Here is a 20,165-nt window from a genome sequence, read left to right as displayed (position 1 = left end):
AGATACTGGCAGGAATAGAATACTATGACAAAGTTTCAAGCACTATTTCACTATTGTATTGAAAAGCATAACTAATTACCGTTGCTCAATTTTAGGGGAGTGAAAGCTTTTTTGCTTGGCTGTTTCTCTGAATATTTGAGTTTCTATTACATTCTTAACTCCCTGTTTAGTGTTAGAAAATGCTATTTATAAAAAATCTACATTTATTAGGAATCAAGCTATTTGACATAGTACTGCTCTTTGTCACGACTGTTAAGTGTGAATGAGAGTTTTCAGAGCAGATCACAATGCCAGGTTGCCTCCTGGTATCACTACAGTGTGAAATATTGTTTCAATACATTGCAGTTTGTAAAACTTCCGTTGTGTTTGTAATGAACAGTAACTAGATAAACAGCTTATAACTTAGTCTAATTTCTTGAGCATCTATTGTGTTTTTTGTGTTTTGTATTTGATATTTTTCTCAGGGCAGGGTTTCCATTCAATATCTCCCAGCCATTATTTAGTAGTGTTCTTGTTCCCTATGGCCCGCAGTGTGCGTTTACCTGCCTAATACCAAGAAAATTTAGAGCATGCCCAGTAATGAAACAGAAAACCCTGGTTGCTGTATTTTAGCTTACTAGTTATATCTGATTTCTTCCCTGATATCCTTGACTTTGGAAGGCAGTGCAATAAGCACTTTACTAAACTGTGGCTTAGACTTTGTCAAACAGATTTATTTAATCGTAATTGGATAAGTGAATATTAACAATGATGCTCAGTAGATTTTACAATAGCTGGAAGCTTAACTACCTCTCCTCAAGGTAGTCTTAAATAACGTACAGCCACTTCTGTTCCCTGCACTAAACTCTGTTGCATGTATTAACCTTGTATAGTGGTTCTTTTGATCATGGCGTCTTTGGCCTATCTCCTCTATCTCTCTGAAGACTTTAGATAGTCTGGAAGAGCCTTCAATCAAACAAAACCAGCAAAATGCTTTTATTTGAATTGAATGATATGCCCCTATCTCAGATACTCGACCCAGTAATATGTCTGACGATGTATAAGCATGAGCTGGACCTTTCTGTGAGGGAAACCTGGTTTTCAATCCTGTACCTGGACAGAAAGAAAGAAACCAATACCATACTACTTTCTTAACTCTTGTCTCAGCCAATTCCAGATCTAGCTCCTGCCACATTCCCTCCCCAAGACTGCTGTTAGTTGCTTCCAGACTGTCCTACATGTAAACACAAGAAAGATGGTATCAGTTTTACAGTGAGTAGTTGAATCATGTATATCGTGATGATCTCAAGCTATGGTCTGTAGGTAATCTCAGCGGGGGAGAATTAGCAGCTCAGACCACTGTGTTGGGGAGAATGAAATTACCCTGGCTTCCTGCTCCTGCTTGAAGTGGGAGAGGACAGGAGAGAGCTTGGTTGTGATGCCCTAACAGACTATTGACACTAACTTAAGACTCCTACGTAAATACTGGCAGCTAAAATGGTGTACTAGAGGACTGTCATGACTTAGATGATGGGAGCAATGGCATGGTAGCTAAATTTGCAGATGACACAAAGATAGTTAGGAAAGCATGTTGTGAAGAGGACATAAGGAGGTTGCAGACTGATTATAGATAGGTTGAGTGAGTGGGCAAAAATCTGGCAGATGGAGTATAATGTGGGAAAATGTGAAGTTGCTCACTTTGGCAGGAACAGCAAGTAGTAAAGAAGGCAATGCAATGCTATCCTTTGTTACGAGAGGAATTGAAAATAAAAGTAAGGATGTTATGCTTCTGTTATACAGGGCATTGGTGAGAACATATCTCGAATACTGTGTGCAGCTTTGGTCTCCTTATTTAAGGAAGGATGTAAATGCATTGGAGGTGGTTCAGAGGAGGTTTACTAGATTGATACCTGGTATGAATAGGTTGTCTTATGAAGAAAGGTTGGACAGACTGGGCTTGTTTAGAAGAGTGAGGGGAGACTTGATTGAAGTATATAAGATCCTGAACAGTGTCGACAAGATGGATGTGAAAAGGATGTTTCCTCTTGTGGGTGAGTCGAGAACTAGGGGGCAGTCTTTTAAAATTAGGGGTCGCCCTTTTAGGATAGAGATCAGGAGAAATTTTTTCTCTGAGGGTTGCACGACTTTGGAACTCTCTGTGTCAAGTTGGTGGAGGCGGAGTCATTGAATATTTTTAAGGTGGAGGTAGATAGATTCTTGTTAGGCAAGGGAATCAAAGGTTATCGGGGGTAGATGGGAGTGTGGAATTCGAGACACAAATAGATCTTATTGAATGGCGGAACAGGCTAGAGGGGCCGAATGGCCTACTTCTGCTCCTAATTCATATGTTTGTATGTATCAGTAGATCTATACCACAGAGTGAGCCAATGCCTCGAGTGCGATGAAGTGAAGGAAATTGGCCAGAAAAGCAGAAAATGTGGAAATGGAACAAGTCCTGTACAATTTGTATTATCATGGACTGCCCAACATATTTATTCTCCCCTGAGATTTTCTGTTGTTTTCTAATCTGGGAGGTGATTAACTGCCATTACCAGTGGTTTGTGGGTATGCTGCCCTACCTTTCCAGTTGGACACTGTGCACTTGTCTCAGTGCCTCAGCCGAATGACTTCACGTAGACAGAAGAAATTGCTTCGTTTTATCGGAGTTCAGTGGAGCATGTTTGCTTAAAATGCTTACCATCAGGATTCTATTGTGTTTCAGTAGCGGAATGCTGCCCAATGCTGTTTTGCCACCATCATCAGATCACAACTATGCTCAGTGGCAAGAGCGGGAGGAGAGCACTCGCACTGAACAGCCAGCACTTACCAAGAAGATCATACCTGCACCACAGCCAAAAGGACCCGGAGATCCTGATTCGCCAGTGCCTCTGCCTCCACCACCACTTGCAATAACAGCAGGTATAATCAAAATATTAAACATAACTTAACTGGAATATTTGATTTTTTTGTGTTGTATCTTTATGTGAAAAGGGAATCGAGGGATATGAAGCAAAAGCAAGTAAATTAAGTTAAAAGTACAGATCAGCCACAATCTTATTGAATGGCAAAACAAGCTCGAGGGGCTGAATGGTCGTCTCCAGTCCTATGACTTTTGTACTTGGAGGAAGGGAATGGTGGGGAGGGAGTAATTGGTCATAGGTCTTGGTTCTGGACAATGGAATACTTTCTACCTCAGGCACCTTGTGTCAGCATCAGACATTCCCATGTCAGAACGCAAAATATAATAGGACGCTAGAAATCTGAAACAAAAACAGAAAATACTGGAAACTTTTGACGGGTCAGGCAATATTGATGGAGAGAGTAAATGCCGATGTTTCGGGTATAGACCTTTCCTCGGAACTGAGAGATACTACAAGCGTATAACATTTAAAGAGGAACAGAACAAAGGAAAAGGCCTAAACACACTGATTACACATGCAAGCAAAGAAATAGAATGATCTGTAAAGTGTTTAGATGAAGAACAGGGGATGGTTAAATAGCAGAAATAATAATTACACAAGACAAAGGAGGCATAACAGATGAAGGATATAAAAGACCTAAACAATGTGGGTGTATCACCAGCTATAGGGGGATAGCTAAGTGTAAAGGTAAAATGGGAAGCACGAAGAACTGTGTAGCAGGGTCCACTAGCTATCTGGCTAGGCCAGCATTTATTGCCCATCCCTAATTGTCCTTGAGAAGGTGGTGATGAGCTGCCTCTTGAACTGCTGCAGTCCATGTGGTGTAGGTACACCCACAGTGCTGCTCGGAAGGGAAAATCAGTGCCATACTACGACAACTTGCGTTCAGATTGCACTTTTAACTTAGTAAAACATCCCAAGGTTCTTCTTAACAGGAGCGTAACCAAATAAAATTAGACACTGGGCCACATAAGGCGATACTGGGACAGATGACTAAAAGCTTGGCCAAAGAGGTAGATTTTAAGGAGTATCTTAAAGGAGGAGAGAGAGACAGACAGATGGGTTTAGGAAGGGAATTCCAGAGCCTAGGCAGCTGAAGGCACGGTTGCCATTGGTGGAGTGATTAAAAATTGGGAATGCTCAAGAGGCTAGAATTGGAGGAGTGCAGAATTGTAAGGCTGGAGGAGGTTACAGAAAGAGGATGGAGTGAGGCTATGGGGGAAGTTGGAAATGAGGATGAGAATTTTCAAATTAAGGCATTGTTGGACCAGAAGCCAGTGTAAGTTATGGAGCACAGGGGTCAAGGAACGGTCATGGAAGGAACGGTTGCTTCAGAATACTGACTGAAGGGGAGGATGTATTTGGTGGTTGAACCATACCAGAAGTGGCATCAAATGATATGTCGAACACGGAGGTTGGTGGAGTGGAAGGTGAGGACAAGGGCGACCCTTATCAGGGTTCGGAGAGGGAGGAGAAGGGGTGACGGCAATGGACTAGATTCAGTCAAGAATCCTGTCGATTATGATGAAGCAGAATCTGTGGCTGAGGAAAAAGGAGAGCACTTTGGAAGCTCTGATATGGAAGGTGGTATCGTCAGAGCAGATATAGAACATGTCTTAGCATTACCAAAGGGCTGAAGTATCATTTTCAAATCCAACTAAGCCTGGTCTTATGCACCTGGATACATGTGCAAATTATAGAATTAATTTGCATACATCGTGTTAACGTTGGTTTCTACAAACAATTCTAAGCAAGATTCAAATCAATTAATATGTTCATAAATTTTCTGTCGAAATTTTGGGGAATATTATTCAAATTTACACCCACTGGGAGTGCCTATTGAGATTTTGGTGCAGGGATCAGGAAGAACATTAAAATGAATGAATGGAAAATCCTTTGAGGCCAACTCAACCACCCCCCACCACCCCAATGCCCACCACCCCACCTGCCCTGAATTCACAAGATTCACTCCCAGCTTTGTTCCAGAACAGAATTGTCAAATACGCTTTCACAAACAGAAGGCTGAATATTCGTTTGTCACTTTGTGTTTAAGTTTTTTTTTTAGCTCACCTCTTTTTAAGAGAATAAGAAATATTTTTCTACTTTTTTATTGTAGTATTAGTATTTCTTAAGATTTCCTGCAGCTGTTCCTTTTCAAGATGAACAATGTCCATGAGTGCAGGACAGACACAGTGTGTAGTGGTCCAACTGAGACCTAATGTGTTACAGACTTTTCCTTCTTGGTGCTGGGCAGCATGCTGAATAGTGTTCATAGCAAATTCCCCTGAGATTGATTTTGATGTGCTGCTTGAAGGTACAGGAGAGTGTACCAGGGAGATATGCTGATAAGTTTTTCTTCCCTCTCTTCCTTTCACCCTGCCCTCCCTCCCTCCCCACCCCTCTTCACCCACTTCCCACAGGAAAAAAATCTTATTTTATATATGAGTGGCATGCCAGTGATTTCCTGATATGAGCAACTCCCCATTGGGAGCATGGTCTCATCAAGTTGTCCCTAACAGATGTGCATTTGCATCCTGGTTTGGCATGCACCCCCTTTATGAATTGAGTTGTGCCAATAGTGTGGAATAGCTCAAGAGTTGTGCTTTTTTGCTAATGGTTTATTCTTTGAACTTTCCAAACTTATCCACACATTTGGGAATATTGTCACCTTTAGAAAATGAGTTTGTTAATAGTAACGTAAGCAGGTTATATCATGCTAACGTGAAATGAGAGTTTGTATTTATTTTATTAATTTGATTGCATCAAATCATTTTCAACTGTAGACTTACTTGTTCATCCAACATATTGGAATTATCTAAAGTATGCCTTTTTACGAATACAGAATGTAATGCCTGAAGCATTTTAATGTGAATGGGAGCTCTTAGTTAAAGTTGGTTTTGTACAGTCACTTTGCAACCCATGGAGTAATTAAAATTGGAACGAGCATATGATAAACCGTTCCCCAGCAGACAGACTCAACCTGAGCTGTAAACTACCTGATGAGATTCTTCATTAGCACTTTTCCAAATTGGAAAGCAAGATAGAACCTAGAAATAGTGTTCTTCCAAAATTAGCTGAATGGGTGTTAGTACTGCGTAGTGGGGTATGAATCCATTAAAGAGCAGAAGATCTCAGGCTTGATCGCTCACAGTGGCAACATTTGGTTGCTATAGTAAGCATTGTTATCCCTTTGCTGGTGACAGGAAAAATCAGCTTGAATTTCTGTTGCTGATAACCAACCAGTGACTCCTGCTAGAAAATACACAGGACATTTGGTGAGAACATTATATGTGTTGGCTGTGTGGGCAGATAGTTGACTGGTAGTCATAGTCTAGGCTCAAACAGGAAGAATAGCCACTTGGGTGGGGTACCAGAAGTGCCTTTAGAACTTCAGCCTAACATAAGTCAGTACTTGCAGGAGAGGTGGGGAGAAAATGGCAGGGATGGGGTGGGGGTAGGGTGGGCTGCAGCAAAAATATCCCCACTGGAGAGAATCCCTGGTGAAATCCCACAGGAGATTTCACACCACTGAGTTTTGGGGTTCATGAGCATGTCCTCGTTGGGTGAGCTTTGTCAGTTTTCAAGTGAGTTATTAGGTGCAGTGTGCTGCATTTGAGGTGGAGGCAGTGTTGAAAATCTGTCAGAACCAGCCACTCGCATAGCAGTGTTGATTTTTTAGGCAGTTTGTCCTGTCTTGCTGGCTGGTAGTTTAGTGACAGTGGGCTCTGGGAGTTGCAAAGGGTCGAAATTGAAAATGTGACTAGTCTAGTGGGGAGTACTTGAGGTTTCTGCAACCCCTCTCAGAAGAACACTTCTGTAGCTTTGTACAGTGTTAGTTTTCTAGCATCAGACATATATTTTGTAAATAATGTGCTGTGGAGTATTTGCAGTGCATGCTAGTCATCTAGTGGCATAATATGGTATTACATTTTTCCGATGAAGTTGTGAATGGAGATAAAAGCAGAAAATATTGGAAACAGGAGGTTTGGCAGCATTTGTATAGAGTTAATATTTTTGGATCAATGAACTTTCACCAGAACTGTGAATGGTGATCTTTAGATTACACAACAGGACTAATTTTTCAAATGGAAGGTGCAGGGTGAGCCTGACCTTTGAACTTGCATCAGAAATCCTGCAACAATCCCATGATTTTCTGCCTATTCATTTTAATGGACATTATTTGTGGGAATTGTACATACAGCTTCCTACTGCACACTTTGAGTATGTGAGGCCCCATCTTGGGAGCATGTATTTAGAAAATTGGCCCTAATGTCTTCAGCATATCCACTTAAGCACTTATGGATGGGTTAATCAGCCTATCAAGTCCATGTTGGCTCTCCACGGAGCTGTGCTGTCAGTCCCACTCCCTGGCTTGATCCCCATAGCCCTGCAAGTCTATTTCTCTCAGGTGGCCATCCAACTTCCTCTTGAATTAATTGATTGTCTCTGCTTCTACCACCCTGTGGGCAGCAAATTCCAGGTCATTACCAACCCTCCTGCATCTTTTGCCCAAAACTTTCAATCTGTATCCCCTAGTCCTTGTACCATTTGTTAACGGGAGCAGTTTTTCCTTGCCTAACTTACCTAAGCCTGTCATAATCTTGTACACTTATATTAAATCTCCCCTCAATCTCCTTTGTTCTAAGGAGAATAAACCCAGCTTTTGCAACCTAACCTTGTAACTAAAATCCTCCATCCCTGGAACCATTCTGGTAAATTTCCTCTGTACCCTCTCAAGGACCCTCACAGCACCCCCCCGCCCTCCCCCACAAAGTGTGGTGACCAGAAGTGGGCGCAGTTTTCCCATTGGGGCCTAACCAGAGCTTTATAAAGGATTCAGCATAACTTCCGTGCTTTTGTACTGAATGTCTCTATTTATAAAACCCAAATCCCATATGCTTTACTGACTGCACTCTCGATATGTCCTGCCACCTTCAAAGATCGATTCACATGCACCCCCAGGTCCCTCTGTTCCTGTACACTCTTTAGAACTGTGCCATTAAGTATATAAAAACAGAAAGTGCTGGAAATACTCAGCAGGTCAGGCAGCATCTGTGGAGAGAGAAGCAGAGTTAACGTTTCAGGTCTGTGGGTTCTAATGAAAGGTCACAGACCTGAAATGTTAACTCTGTTTCTCTCACCACAGGTGCTGCCTGACCTGCTGAGTATTTCCAGCACTTTCTACTTTTACATACTTAATGTCTTTCTGCTATCTCCATCCCTACTTCCTTCAGCAACCTGGGATGTTGCGATTCGGGCAGGTGGCTTATCAACCTTAAGCATAGCCGTCCTTTTTAATACTAACCCCCTCTCAATTTTTATCCTATCCATTGCCTCTTCTGTCTCTGTTTCTATCGATATTTTGTCAGCCTCCATTTCCTTAGTGAACACTTGATACAAAGTACTCATTAAGTATATTAGCCTTGCTCTGTGCCTCTAATAGGCCCCCCTACTCCTCTTACAACTCACTCACTATTTACATGTCGGTAAAAGATCTTTGGGTTCCTTTTTATGTTGACTGCCATTCTGTTTTCAGATTCTCTCTTTGCCAGTCTTATTTTCCTCTTCACCTCCCTTCTCAACTTATTGTATTTGGCCTGGTTCTCAATTGATGAGTTCACCTGTTATGCATCATACATCTTTTTTTTGGTTTTATCATAATCTCTATCTCCCTCGTCAACCAAGGAGCCCAGTTCTTGGTTCCCACTGCCTTTCACCCTTGTTGGAACATTCCTTGTCTGTACCTGAAGCATCTCTTCCTTAAAGATAACCTATTGTTCTGATACAGCTCTTCCTGCTAGTCTTTGGTTCCATTCTTCCCTGGCTAGGTCCCTTCCCATCTTGTTGAAATTACCCTTCTTCTAATCTAGACATTATATCTTATTTTGTTCTTTGCTTTTCTGCATTACTACTCTAAACCTTATGATACGATGATCACTCTTGCCCAAGTGCTCCTTCACAGACACTTGGTCCACTTGGCCTACCTCATTTCCCAGCACTAATCCAGCAATGCCTCTTTTCTAGTTGGGCTGAGAACATACTGATCAAGGAAGTTCTCCTGAACTTTTTAGGAATTTCTCCCCCTCCTTGGTTGTTGAAAGAACAACCAACATGGTCAGTAAAATTATGTGCATGTAAACAAAATGTAAGCAAGTTATGACTAAGTCTCAGTTTGTTTCTGATTAAAGTACCATATGCAAAGCTGCTGCAAAAATGCTTCCTTCTGATTGTGTATCTGTTTTATGCTAGTGTAATCTCACTGTTAATAACATAGCAGATCAGTGAAATTGTTACTGCCCAACTTTCATGAAAAAATTACCTGTGATTGTTTCCAAGTTACCGCCTTTATACTGCAGTGTGAACAAGGCTAAAGTTATTCTATTCAACACCTGCAGGAAAATTTACTGGAATGAACGTAGCCACTTGTATAGGCAGGAGTATAGTTGGTGCAAGTGCTGGAATCAGTATTGTTAAAAGGCTGGAAAGAATCTTTAGCATTTGGCTCCGTAGTTAGTTTGGACAGTGTTTATAGGTCTTGAGCGCACAGATGTCATGTAGCTACTTGCCAGTGTCTAAATAATGCATGAAATTTGACTGAAGTTGTAAATCTTCTAAACAATACAGCCTGTGGATGAATAACACTTTTAATTGGAACTTCACACCTGTAAATCTTGATCAAATCATAGTGAAACATTAAATTTCATTCCAAAATAACTATCTTCCAGCTGCATTTCTTTCCCCCAATAGACATGTACGCCATTGCATTGCTTCACAAGTAAGCCTAGAAAAGCAATAGGACTCTTTCCTCTCTATCCTGAAACGCCAGAAGAAGTTGCATTTTTGTTAGTGGTTTTGTTCATTTCAGATGTGCTTGTGAATCCTTGTGCTTATTAATGCAGGAGTCGATGACAAAGCTGTATGCAGCCAGTACGACAATTGTGCCAAACAAGCTAAATGGCAGTATGACGTAGAATCTTACAGCATGGAAAGAGGCCATTTGGCTCATCATGCCTTTGCTGGCTCTTTGAAAGAGCTGTACAGTTAGTCCCACTCCCCCTGCTCTTTCCCCCATAGCCCTGCAAATATATATCACTATTACCTTTAGAACGTGACTGTTGAAGCTGCTTCCACCATCCTTTTAGACAGTGCATTCCAGGTCATCATAACGTGCTGCGTAAATAAGAAAAATAAATTCTCATCTCCCCTCTGGTTCTTTCGAAAGTTCCTCATCCTATTGTCATTCTAGTAAATCTTCTCTGAACTGTCTGCAGGGCCTTGACTTTCTTCCTGAAGTGTATTGTTTAGAATTGGGTGCAATACTCCAGCTGGTGCCTAACCAGTAATTAATTTCCCATACTAACTATATCCGTGAAATCTTTGCGTGAGAACGCCAACTTAATGCCAGTTTGTTCCAGGAGCCCACACCAGTGGCAAATGGACTGAGCCCATACTTGTCCAGGACCCCTGCAGCTTGCAGACAGATCAGGTTTTGTCTCACCACACTGAACTGGGTTCAGTCTTGGATCCCAGAGCAGAAGGGACTGTGCTAATACACTGACCTCATCCTCTCAGTAACATGCTTTCAGTTACACCCCATTGAAGTATATTTCTGACTAATTTCTGTTGGAATAACAATCTGTTCACTTAGAACTGCTCAGTATCTCATGTGAAACTCTTGGAAGTGTTAGGAACAGTAATTATTACTCAATAGCAGTGCTACTAATGCGAATAATGGAATAACGTCAATTTGTCGTCTTTGTAAGGCTCTGACAGAAGCCGAGAGGACAGTCCTGATATCGACCCTCCTCCTGATGTGGAAGACAACAGGCAGTGTGTGCTTTGCCTGAAATATGGAGATGACAACAGAAACGTGAGTATCTGTTTGTCATTTTATCTCCAAACCAGTTGTTAAAACACACTGGTTACAATCTCAAATCTTTTGCTGTTTATTTTTGTACTTGTGGAAAAACAGCAGTATTCTTCCAAACAGGGCTTAAAAGCTTGTAACTGTGATTGATTTGCTCGACTTTAGGTTGCCTGCCTTTGTTTTGGGAAGTTAGTTTAATTATGAAGTCTAAAATGCCACATATAACTGCCAGGTCCCATGTTTGGTCGATGTTATTGGGGTGGGCTCTAATTTGGTAATTTTGTTCCATAGCCATTCAATTCAAAATGAAGAATTATTTATAGAATTTTCTTCATTACAAATGCTGTTTAGTTGAGGGTGTAAATTAAAACTGGTTAACTGGTATGCATGATAGTAGCTATGTACAGTTCTAAAGCAGTTGAGTGTTGCTCCATTTAATTGCATCCGGCCTTAGTTGTGCTACTTAAGTTCCAGGCAATGACCACCACTATCGCCAAGTCCCCCACCACCAACATCTTGGGGCCTACATTCAACAGACACTAACTGGACCAGCCATGTCCAGATGGTGGCGACATGGGTAGAGACTGGGTGCTTTGTAGCATGTGGCTCACCTCCTGACCCATCTCAAACTCTCCACCACCTGTAAGGCTCAAGTTAGGAGTGTAATGGAATACTTATTGCTCATCTGGATGGATGCAACCACAACAGCACTCAAAGCTCAATACCCTCCAAAACAGCGCAATTCACTTAATTGGCACCCCTGAAACTGAAGTTAATATTTATGCCCTCTATTACTGGTACACTGCAGAAACTACAGGATGCACTGTAGAAAATCACCACGATTGCATCGATAACACTTCCCTCCTTTGTGATCTCCACTACTAAGAATGATATCTCCAGGTTCTCCTCCATCCTGACTTGGACATATGTTGCTGTTCATCCATCGGCACAAGGATCAATAACCTATTTAATATCACCACAAGGACCAGGGCAGTTTAGGGCAAAGGCCTACTACTGCCTTCTCAGGTTAGCTAGATATAGCCAATAAATGTGGCCTCGCCAGAGTTGTCCACCTCCTGAGAACAAATAATAAAAAAGTAAACTAAAAGTATTCAGTTTTCTTCTTTTAATGAAATTAAGCTAATAAAAGCAGGGCATGTTTGCAAAATCTTTAGTTTTTGCTGGATTCTGAAAATTGGTCAGACTGAAGTGCTCTGTTAGCATTTTCAGCAATCCATTTAGATTCACTAAAGCTAGCTGAGGGAGACAACAGTTTCAGTATTTCATTTGAGCTAACTAAAGGAAATCTGCAGTTACCCTGTAACTGCTAACCATAAGGACATGTACTGTAGACTTCTCAATGGTGTCATGGAATCTGTCTTGAAACCAGGTATTGATAGAACTGTTGGATCTTTTAGGATGCTGGACGTCTTCTATATATTGGTCAGAATGAGTGGACACACATAAACTGTGCCTTGTGGTCAGCGGAAGTCTTTGAGGATGATGATGGCTCGTTGAAGAATGTGCACATGGCTGTTATCAGAGGCAAGCAACTGGTGAGTTTTAGTGGAGCTCCCAAAGAATGTCCTAAACTGACCATTAGTGTAATGGACAAAGATGCTTTCATGTTTCTTCCCTGCAGCGGTCAGGGTGATTGGTAGTTTCCTGGAATGAAATAGAGAATATACAAATAATCACGAGGCCTGACCAGATGGATAAGCAGCAATGATGTGAAAGTGGAGTTGATTCCATTGGTGAAGATATTTTCATCTCTTATAATATGTTGTTATCCATTAATTTTGTTCTCAAAAGGTATATTATAGTTATTTTTTTCAGTGGTTTTCTATATCTCATCTTCTGTGTACTCTGACGTTGATATATAGATTGATCATTACATCACAATGCTGGAAATATGGAAGGAAGCAGTAAAATATACTAAAAAGTTGTGAAATATAGCCTGAACAGTGAAGTATAAATCTCTGCTGGGAATGAAATGAATGCTGTATACAAGAAATTTCAGAGGTCATGTGTTAAGTGTTGCATGAGACACTAGGGAACGTTGAAAATAATATAGCTGCATTGATTGAGACATGTCTAGAGAGTAGTAGGCAGAGAATATGGGTTAAATGGATATTTTTGGATCGCCCCAGAGGTGCTTGCGAGAATCTGTTTTATTTTCCATTTAGATAAATGTTGTGGATGTAGGTACACTAGGAATATTGCAGAAATTTGCTGATGGTACAAAATTGGGGGGCGCAACAAGTTATAAGGAAGAGTGTAGGAGGATGTAGGCAGGTTAGTAAAGTGGGCAGAGAGGCGACAATGCAGAGAGACCTGAGGCAGTACATTCTGGGGAAAAGAAGAGTGAAAGAAAACATATCCTGAACATTAAGATTCTTAAGAGTGGATGTACAGGGGGTACTAGGGATGTGGGTCTGTAGATATTTAAAGGTAGGAGTGCAGTTCATAAAGGCTAGAAAAAGATATTCAATTCTGGGTATTATGCATTTAATCAAAAAAAAGCAATGAAGTAATGTTGGATTTATAAATTGGTTAGGCCACAGTTAGAATATTGTGTGCAGTTCTAGGTATCCATATTAAGGAAAGGGTACCATAAAAAGTTGTAGAAATGCAGGATTGGAAAGTTTATAGTTATGCAAAAATACTAGAAAACTGATTCTTTTTTCACTGGAATGTAGGTGGATAAGGGAAATCTAATAGTGGTATTGAATATTACTCAGGATTATCACTAAAATGTAGGTCGTTTCTATTGGTCATCAAGATAGTAACATGGGCATGTATTTAATATAATAGAATTAAAAGGGAGTTTGAGCCTGGTCAAACCAGAGGCTCAGATTCCAGCCTGTAACTTACTCTTGTGTCTTAATAATTTGTACTCCTTAGTTAGATTCGATTTCAGCCTATAATTCATTTCCAGAGAGAACATTTTGAATGATATAACACTAGGCTGAAGCACAGGTCTATAAGTTCAGGTGGTAATTGTGGGAGCAGTTTGAGGTGAGGTAATGAATTAAGAGTGCTGCACAAAGCATGTATCATATGGCATTAATAATTGTTGGCTTAAGTACTGTTTTTCCTTGACGAAAATTGGCAGCAGTGCTAGCTATGCCAGAAACAACACTGAGCTTGTTAACTGGCTTCCAGGTATCCATTAATCTATAGTTAAACCATCTAGACTTTGTGATTGTATTCCAGATGGTAACACTCTTGCATATTAGTCATTCTAGACATAAACTATCCTGATACTGCTGTTTGTACAAATTAGTAGTCTGTTATCAACCCCTTGTGTGGGGCAGAAGTTAAAAGCAGTAGAACCAGGCCTAGACAGAGTTTGAATTAACCTTTATTCACTGAATCGTTACAGCACAGAAGGAGGGCATTCAGCCCTTCATGTCCACACTGGCTCTCTGAAAGAGCAACTCCTTCAGTTCCATTCTCCTGCCTTCTCCCCCTAACCCTGCACATTCTTCCTTTTCATATAACTGTTTAATTCCCTTTTGAATGCTTCAGTTGAACCTGCCCCCACCACGTTCTCCGGCAGCACATTCTAGACCGTAACCACTCACTGCGTGAAAAAGTTTTTCGTCATGTCACTTTTGCTTCTCTTACCAAATACTTTAAATCTGTGCCCTCTCGTTCTCGATCCTTTCAGAAGTGGGAACAGTTTCTCTCTATCTACTCTGTCCAGACTCCCCATGATTTTGAATACCTCTATCAAATCACCTCACAGCCTTCTCTTCACGGAAAACAGTCCTAACTTCTCCAATCTATCTTCATAACTGAAATTCCTCATCCCTGGAACCATTCTCATGAATCTTTTCTGTACTCTCTCCAATGCCCTCATGTCATTCCTCAAGTGCGGCACCCAGAATTGTGGCCGAACTATTGTCTTAGACAAGTTCAACATAACTTCCTTGCTTTTGTACTCTACGCCCCTATTAATAAATCCCAGTATACTGTATGCTTTATTAACCACTCTCTCAACCTGTCCTGCCACCTTTCATGATTTATGCACATATACAGCCAGGTCCCTCTGCTCCTGCACCCCCTTTAGAATAGTACCCTTTATTCTATATTGTCTCTCCATGTTCCTCCTACCAAAATGAATCACTTCACATTTCTCTGCATTGAACTTCATCTGCCACCTGTTTTCCCATTCCACCAACATGTCTATGTCCTTTTGAAGTTCTACACTATCCTCCTCGCAGTTCACAATGCTTCCAAGTTTCGTATCATCTGCAAACTTTGAAATTGTGCCCTGTGCACCAAGGTCTAGGTCATTAATATATATCAGGAAAAGCAAGGGGCCCAACACTGATCCCTTGGGAACTCCACTATAAACCTTCCTCCAGTCTGAAAAACATCCATTAACCACTACTCTTTGTTTCCTGTCACTCAGCCAATTTCATATCCATGTTGCTATTGTCCCTTTTATTCCATGAGCTGCAAGTTTGCTCACAAGTCTGTTGTGTAGCACTATATCAAACGCCTTTTGAAAGTCCATGTACACCACATCAACAGCATTGCCCTCATCAACCCTCTCTGTTACCTACTCAAAAGACTCCAAGTTAGTTAAACATGATTTTCCCATAAGAAATCCATGCTGACTTTCCTTAATTAACTCGCATTTGTCTATGCGACTGTTGATTTTGTCCCGAATTATTTTTTCTAAATGTTTTCCCACCACTGAAGTTAAACTGACTGGTTTGTAGTTGCTGGGCTTATCCTTACACCCATTTTTGAACAAGGGTGTAACGTTTGCAATTCTCCTGTCCTCTGGCACCACCTCGAGTCTAAGAAAGACTAAAAACTTATGGCCAGTGCCTCTGTGATTTCAACCCTCACTTCCCTCAGTCTCCTTGGATGCATCTCATCCGGCCCTGGTGTTTTATCCACTTTAAGTACAGATAGCCTATCTAATGCTTCCTCTTTATCAATTTTAAACCCCTCTCGTATCTGACTTACCTCCTCTTTCAACATTGCCTGGGTTGCATATTCTTCCTTGGTAAAGACAGATGCAAAGTATTCATTGAACACCTCAGCTATGCCCTCTGCCTCCATATGTAAATCCCCTTTCTGGTCCCTAATCAGCCCAACTCCTCCTTTTACCACCCTTTAACTATTTATATGTCTACAGAAAACTTTGGGATTTCCTTTTAATGCTAGCAGCCAGTCTCTCTTCATGCTCTCTCTTTGCTTCTCTTATTTGATTTTTTCACTTCCCCTCTGGACCTCTATATTCAGCCTGGTTCTCAATAGTATTTTCTACCTGGCACCTGTCATAAGCACACTTATTCTTTATCTTAATCTCTATCTCTTTTGTCATCCAGGGAGCTCTGGATTTGTTTGCCTTATCCCCTTCGAGGGAACATACCTTGACTGTGCCCGAACTATCTCCTCTTTGAAGATAGCCCATTGTTCACCTACCAGTTTTCCTGCCTGCTTTTGACTCCAATTTCTTTGCCCCAGCTCCATTCTTACCCCATTGAAGTTGGCCTTCCCCCAGTTAATCATTCTTACCCTGGATTGCTCTTTGTCATTTTCCATAGTCAGCCTAAACCTTGTGGTACAATGATCACTATCCCCTAAATGCTCTCCTACTGATACTTGATCCACTTGGCCCACCTCATTCCCAAGAACCAGGGCTAGCAGTGCCTCCTTTCTCGTTAGTCCCCTATTATAACTGCCCTATAATTTTTCCACATTTCTGTAATTTCCTTGCAAATTTGTTCCTCCACGTTCTTCCCACTAGCTGGTGGCCTATAGACAACACCGAGCAGTGTAACTGCACCTTTTTTGTTCCTTAGCTCTAGCCAAATTGGTTCTGTCCTCGACCCCTCTGGAACATCCTTTTTCTCCAGCACTGCAATGCTCTCCTTAATCAATACTGCAACCTCTCCCCCTTTTTTCCCTTTCCTATCTTTCCTGAACACTTTGTATCCAGGAATATTTAACACCCAGTCCTACCCTTTTTTGAGCCAGTTCTCTGTTACAGCCATAACATCATATTTCCAAATGGCAATCTGCACCTGTACCTCACCAGTCTTATTAATCACACTCTGTGCATTCACATACATGCACATTAACCCTGATTCAGACTTTATTACTTTCTCCCTTATTCTGACCTCACCTAATAACATACTATTTCCTACTCTTGTGCTATCCATCTCCCAGTGTTCTGTGCATCTTGGTATTCCTCTCTGATACTTGCTCCTGGTTCCCACACCCCAGGCAAGTTACCAGTTTTGTTTCCCTCTAATCTGAGCTCCCTCTTCAGTTCCCATCCCCCTGACAATTTAGTTTAAACCCTCCCTAACAGCACTAGCAATCTCCCTGTGAGGATATTGGTCCCAGTCCTGCTAAGAGGCAACCCGTCCATCTTGTACAGGCCCCACCTGCCCCAGAACCGGTCCCAATGTCTCAGAAATCTGACCACCTCCCTCCTGCACCAGTTCTCCAGCCACGTGTTTAATCACTCAATTCTCTTATTCTTATGCTCACGCACTTGGGACTGGGAATAATCCTGAGATTACCACTTTTGAGGTCCTGCTTTTTAATCCCTAGCTCCTTAAAATCTGCTTTCAGGACCTCATTCCCCTTCTTGTCTATGTCATTGGTACCGACGTGGATAACGACCTCTGGCTGTTCACCCTCCCCCAGAAGAATGTCCTGCAGCCGCTCCGTGACATTCTTTACCCTGGCACCAGGGAGGCAACGCATCATGCTGGAGTCATGTTTACTGGCGCAGAAACGCCTGTCTGTTCCCCTAACTAACGAATCCCTTATCACCACTGCTCTTCCACTCTTCCTCCTGCCCTTCTGTGCAGCTGAGCCACCTGTGGTGCCACCAAACTTGGCTCTGACTGCACTGCTCTGAGGAACCGTCACCCTTACCAGTATCCAAAATGGAATACCGATTTGTGAGTGAGATTGTCTCAGGGGACTCTGCACTATCTGCCTGGTTCTCTTGGCGGTCACCTTTCCCTCTCTGCCTGCATGCTCCTAACCTGTGGTGTGACCACCTCCCTAAATGTGCTGTTGGAAAGTCGAGCTTACTTTATCATGACAGCTACCTTACAGGTAGGGCGGATTTAAAAATAAATAAATAATGTAATCAAAGTTTAGCATTTCACTGGCAATGATTATTCATCCTGTTTGTTTTTTAGCGCTGTGAATGTTGTCAGAAGGCTGGGGCTACTGTTGGCTGCTGTCTTACATCCTGTCAGAGCAATTATCACTTCATGTGCGCTCGGGCAAAGAACTGTGTGTTCCTGGATGACAAGAAGGTGTACTGCCAACGGCACAAAGATCTAGTCAAAGGAGAGGTGGGTTCAAGAGATGGGAGTGATTCTCCAATAACTGACCAGCAGCCGAGACTCCCACTGTTAATGCAGACTTTCAAAATAAACACTACAACGTCGGTCAGATTTCAGCTGTCAATGAATTTCTGAACAAAGTGTCTGCCAGTTAGTTTTTTCTTCAACAAATAAAAGGAAGTTACTCTGTTAAGTGATTTGTTTTCTAGTGGCAAAGCTCAATTAATCATAGAATCATATAGCACAGAAGGAGGCCATTTAGCCCCTAGTGCCTGTCCCGCTGGTTCTTACATAAACAGGTGTAAGCCATTCAGCTCTCCGCCTGTTCCACCATTCAGTTCAGGTCATGGTTGATCTGTACCTTAACTCCATCTACGTGCCTGGGTTCTATAACTTTTAATACCCTTTCCTAACAGAAATCTAGCAATATCAGTTTTGACATTTTCAGTTGACCCCCAGCCTCAACAGCTTTTTGGGGGAAGAGTATTCCACATTTCCTCTATCCTTTGTGTGAAGAAGTGCTTTCTGACATCGGCCCTGAACGGCCTAGCTCTCATTTTAAGGTTATGCCCCCTTGTTCTGGATTCCCCATCAGAGGAAATAGTTTCTCTCTATCCACCTTATCAAATCATTTTATTTATTTTAAACACCTCAATTAGATCATTCCTTAAGATTCTATATTCAAGGGAATACCAGCCTAATCTATGCAACACGTCCACACCTTTTTGGGCCTGGTGATGTTCTGGTGAAGCTGCGTTGTGCCGCTTCTGAGTTGTGGTGCCCAGAACTGAATATAGTTACTCCAGTTGGGTCTCACCAGAGCTCTCTACAGCTATAACATATCTTCCACCCCTTTGTATTCCAGCCTCCTTGAGATAATGGCCAACATTCCATTAGTCTTATAAATTATTTTTTGTACTCGCCCACTAGTTTTTAATGATTTCTGTTGAGACTCCTAGAACTGCCTATCTACAACTCCTAGCTTCTTGTCATTTAGAAAGTACTCTGATCTACCTATCTTATGGGAACTCTATCTGCCACAGTTTTGCCCACTCAATCTATCAATGTCTATTGCAACTTTGTGTTCCCATCTACACTATTTACTGTGCTACCTTGTACAGTGTTGTCAGCAAACTTAAATATACAGCTCTCTGCCTTCATCCAAATCATTTATATAGTGTAAAGCTGCAGCCCCAGTATAGCTTCCTGGGGAACACCACTAGTCACATGCTGACAATTTGAGTGCATAACCCACTATTACTAAGCTTTTTCTCCCACCTCCTAATTAATTCCTGACCCAAGCCATTAAGTTGTCTCCACTAACGTTCACTCTTATTTTTGCTATCTCTGCCTATATGGAACCTTGTTGAATGTCTTCTGTGAAGGCTGATTTAAAAACTGGCTATTTAGTAAGTCTGCCATTTCCTGATATCCAATTACAATATAACCTGCATCTGACACTAAGGGGCCGAGATTACTCTTAGCCACCCTCCTCTTCATATTTGTAAAACCCTTTGGTATTGTCTTCAATATCCCTTGCAAGCCTTTTCTCTTGTTCCCTTTTTGTAGTTCTTATCTTTGTATCCATTTGCTGTTCTTTACCTCTCTCCCAGCCCACAGAATCTCTACTGTCTTTTGAAAGAGCTACCCAATCAGTTCTACTCTTTCCCCTGCATTATTTTTCCCTCGTTGAAACTGAGTGTGCCCATCCCTGACAGAGAATGGAGGTATATAATCTGACACAGCCATATGCCAACACCACTCTGCAGCCAGCTGCTGAAAGGTATGTGCAAGGAAATTGAAGTGTTTCTCACTCCCTGATTGAGACTAATTTGTCTTCACTCTACCCAAATGATAGGCAAGAAATGTCTGAAAATTGGGTCATGGTACCAAGCACATTTCATTGGGACTGGAAAATTACCTCTGCTGTGTCATGTATCCCAGGATGCACTTTATTGATGTGACACGTGGAGCCTAAGAAAGTCAGTTGAAGTTTTTTTTTATGACTGCTTTGTCAATCGATGCTGTAATAAAGTGGTCCTTAATTCACCAATATTTTCT

General features: G+C 41.6%; 1 protein-coding gene across 3 annotated transcripts in view; it reads left to right on the top strand.

Moving 5' to 3' along the window:
- The window catches only part of kmt2a (lysine (K)-specific methyltransferase 2A), a 143,151-nt gene that overhangs the window by 82,474 nt on the left and 40,512 nt on the right, over nt 1-20,165 (top strand). For all 3 annotated transcript variants that reach the window (XM_068054097.1, XM_068054096.1, XM_068054098.1), the window contains exons 19-22: nt 2,702-2,898; nt 10,664-10,770; nt 12,186-12,323; nt 17,955-18,113. In XM_068054097.1, the coding sequence (XP_067910198.1) occupies nt 2,702-2,898; nt 10,664-10,770; nt 12,186-12,323; nt 17,955-18,113 (601 nt within the window). The remainder of the gene's footprint in view (nt 1-2,701; nt 2,899-10,663; nt 10,771-12,185; nt 12,324-17,954; nt 18,114-20,165) is intronic.

This window comes from Heterodontus francisci, chromosome 22 (assembly GCF_036365525.1).
Source record: "Heterodontus francisci isolate sHetFra1 chromosome 22, sHetFra1.hap1, whole genome shotgun sequence".
Classification (NCBI taxonomy): domain Eukaryota; kingdom Metazoa; phylum Chordata; class Chondrichthyes; order Heterodontiformes; family Heterodontidae; genus Heterodontus; species Heterodontus francisci.
This window is presented reverse-complemented; position numbering and strand designations above follow the sequence as displayed.